General features: G+C 39.8%; 1 protein-coding gene across 1 annotated transcript; it reads right to left on the bottom strand.

Moving 5' to 3' along the window:
* Positions 1–298: 298 nt before the first annotated feature.
* Positions 299–1,225, bottom strand: LOC130824952 (uncharacterized). The gene has a single exon (XM_057689975.1). The coding sequence runs from the start codon at positions 1,223–1,225 to the stop codon at positions 299–301; it is 927 nt and encodes a 308-aa protein (XP_057545958.1).
* Between the last annotated feature and the right edge of the window lie 374 nt (positions 1,226–1,599).

Below are 1,599 nucleotides of genomic sequence, written 5' to 3'. Positions count from 1 at the left end.
CGTTATTTGACTGGTCGAGCGGATTGTTTTTTTCAAATGATAATCTATTAGAATACCTGCAGTGCAATGTTATATTTGAAATACCCCTTTGGTCAACCCTAAAACATCAGTTGTGTAGATTTCTCAACCTAACTATCAAATCCTGCATCCATCAACTTCGTACAAGCATGCTATATAAAATATGTTACATAATGAAAAATAAAAACAAGAAATAAAAGTGAACATACACAAAAACATACAAGAGTTGGTTGGCTCCCAACAAGCGCTCGTTTAAGGTTGTTAGCTTGACCGTTGCACATTATTTGTTGAGAACACGTGGGGGCTCAAGCGGCATTACCACTAGCCCCGCTAAAGGCTCACCTGCACGATAGTGTTTGACATGTTGACCATTCACCTTGAATGTTTCCCCTTTCGCATTCGACAGCTCGACGGAACCATAGGGGAATACCCTCGTGATCTTGAATGGACTCGTCCAACGTGACTTCACTTTCCCTAGAAATAACTTCAAACGGGAGTTGAATAGTAACACCAATTGTCCAACTTCAAAGCTCCTCCTGATAAAACCCTTATCATGCCATCGCTTGGTCTTTTCCTTATATAGCCTTGAACTCTCATACGCATCCATGCTTATTTCATCAAGTTCGTTGATATCTAACGACCTCTTCTCACCAACACGCAGTAGATCATAATTAAGGGCTTTGATTGCCCAAAATGCTCCATGTTTAAGCTCTACTGGTAAATGGCACGGCTTCCCATAGACTAGCTTGTATGGTGTTGTTCCAATAGGGGTTTTGAATGCTGTTCTGTAGGCCCAAAGAGAGTCATCCAACTTCGTTGCCCAATCTTTTCTTGACCTTACAACTGTCTTCTTCAAAATTCTCTTGATGTCTCGCTTGCTGATTTTAGCTTGGCCACTAGTTCGCGGATGATAGCCTAGACCAATCTTATGATAAACCCCATATTTCTTTAATACACCTTCGAATCTTTTTTCCAAAAAATGTTGCCCTCCATCACTAATCAATACCCTCGGTGTGCTAAATAGTGGAAAAATGTGTTTCTTGAAGAACTTGGTAACTACGCGCGCATCAATGGTAGAAGATGCAATAGCCTCTACCAAATTTGACACATAATCAACTGCCAACAAGATATACTTATTCACATAGGAGGATGGGAATGGTCCCATGAAACCCACCCCCCATACATCAAAAACTTCGATTTCTAACATGTTTTTGGGTGGCATTTCATTTCTTCTTGAAATATTCCCTGTTCTTTAACATCTGTTGCAAGAGTTGACATAGGCATGTGTATCCTTGAACAGAGAAGGTCAATAAAAACCATAATGAAGAATTTTTGCAGCAGTCTTGGAGGTACTAGCATGTCCTCCGTAGGTAGATCAATGTGAGATAATAGAATGTACTTCTTTATGTGGAACACACCTTCTAATTACACCATCAACACATAGCCTATACAGGAATGGATCCTCCCAAAAATGTCTCTTAATATTATAGAAAAACTTCTTTTTCTGCTGAGGTGACTATCCATCGGGAATGATTCCAATTGCTAGATAATTAGCCAAATCAGCATACCATAGAACACTTG

Source organism: Amaranthus tricolor, chromosome 10 (genome assembly GCF_026212465.1).
Source record: "Amaranthus tricolor cultivar Red isolate AtriRed21 chromosome 10, ASM2621246v1, whole genome shotgun sequence".
NCBI classification, from domain to species: domain Eukaryota; kingdom Viridiplantae; phylum Streptophyta; class Magnoliopsida; order Caryophyllales; family Amaranthaceae; genus Amaranthus; species Amaranthus tricolor.
Note: the sequence above shows the minus strand (reverse complement) of the source record. Positions and strands in the feature narration are given on the sequence as shown.

Coding starts and splice junctions, on each gene's coding strand:
- LOC130824952 (XM_057689975.1), bottom strand. CDS start 1,225: ATGTTAGAAATCGAAGTTTTTGATGTATGGGGGGTGGGTTTCATGGGA.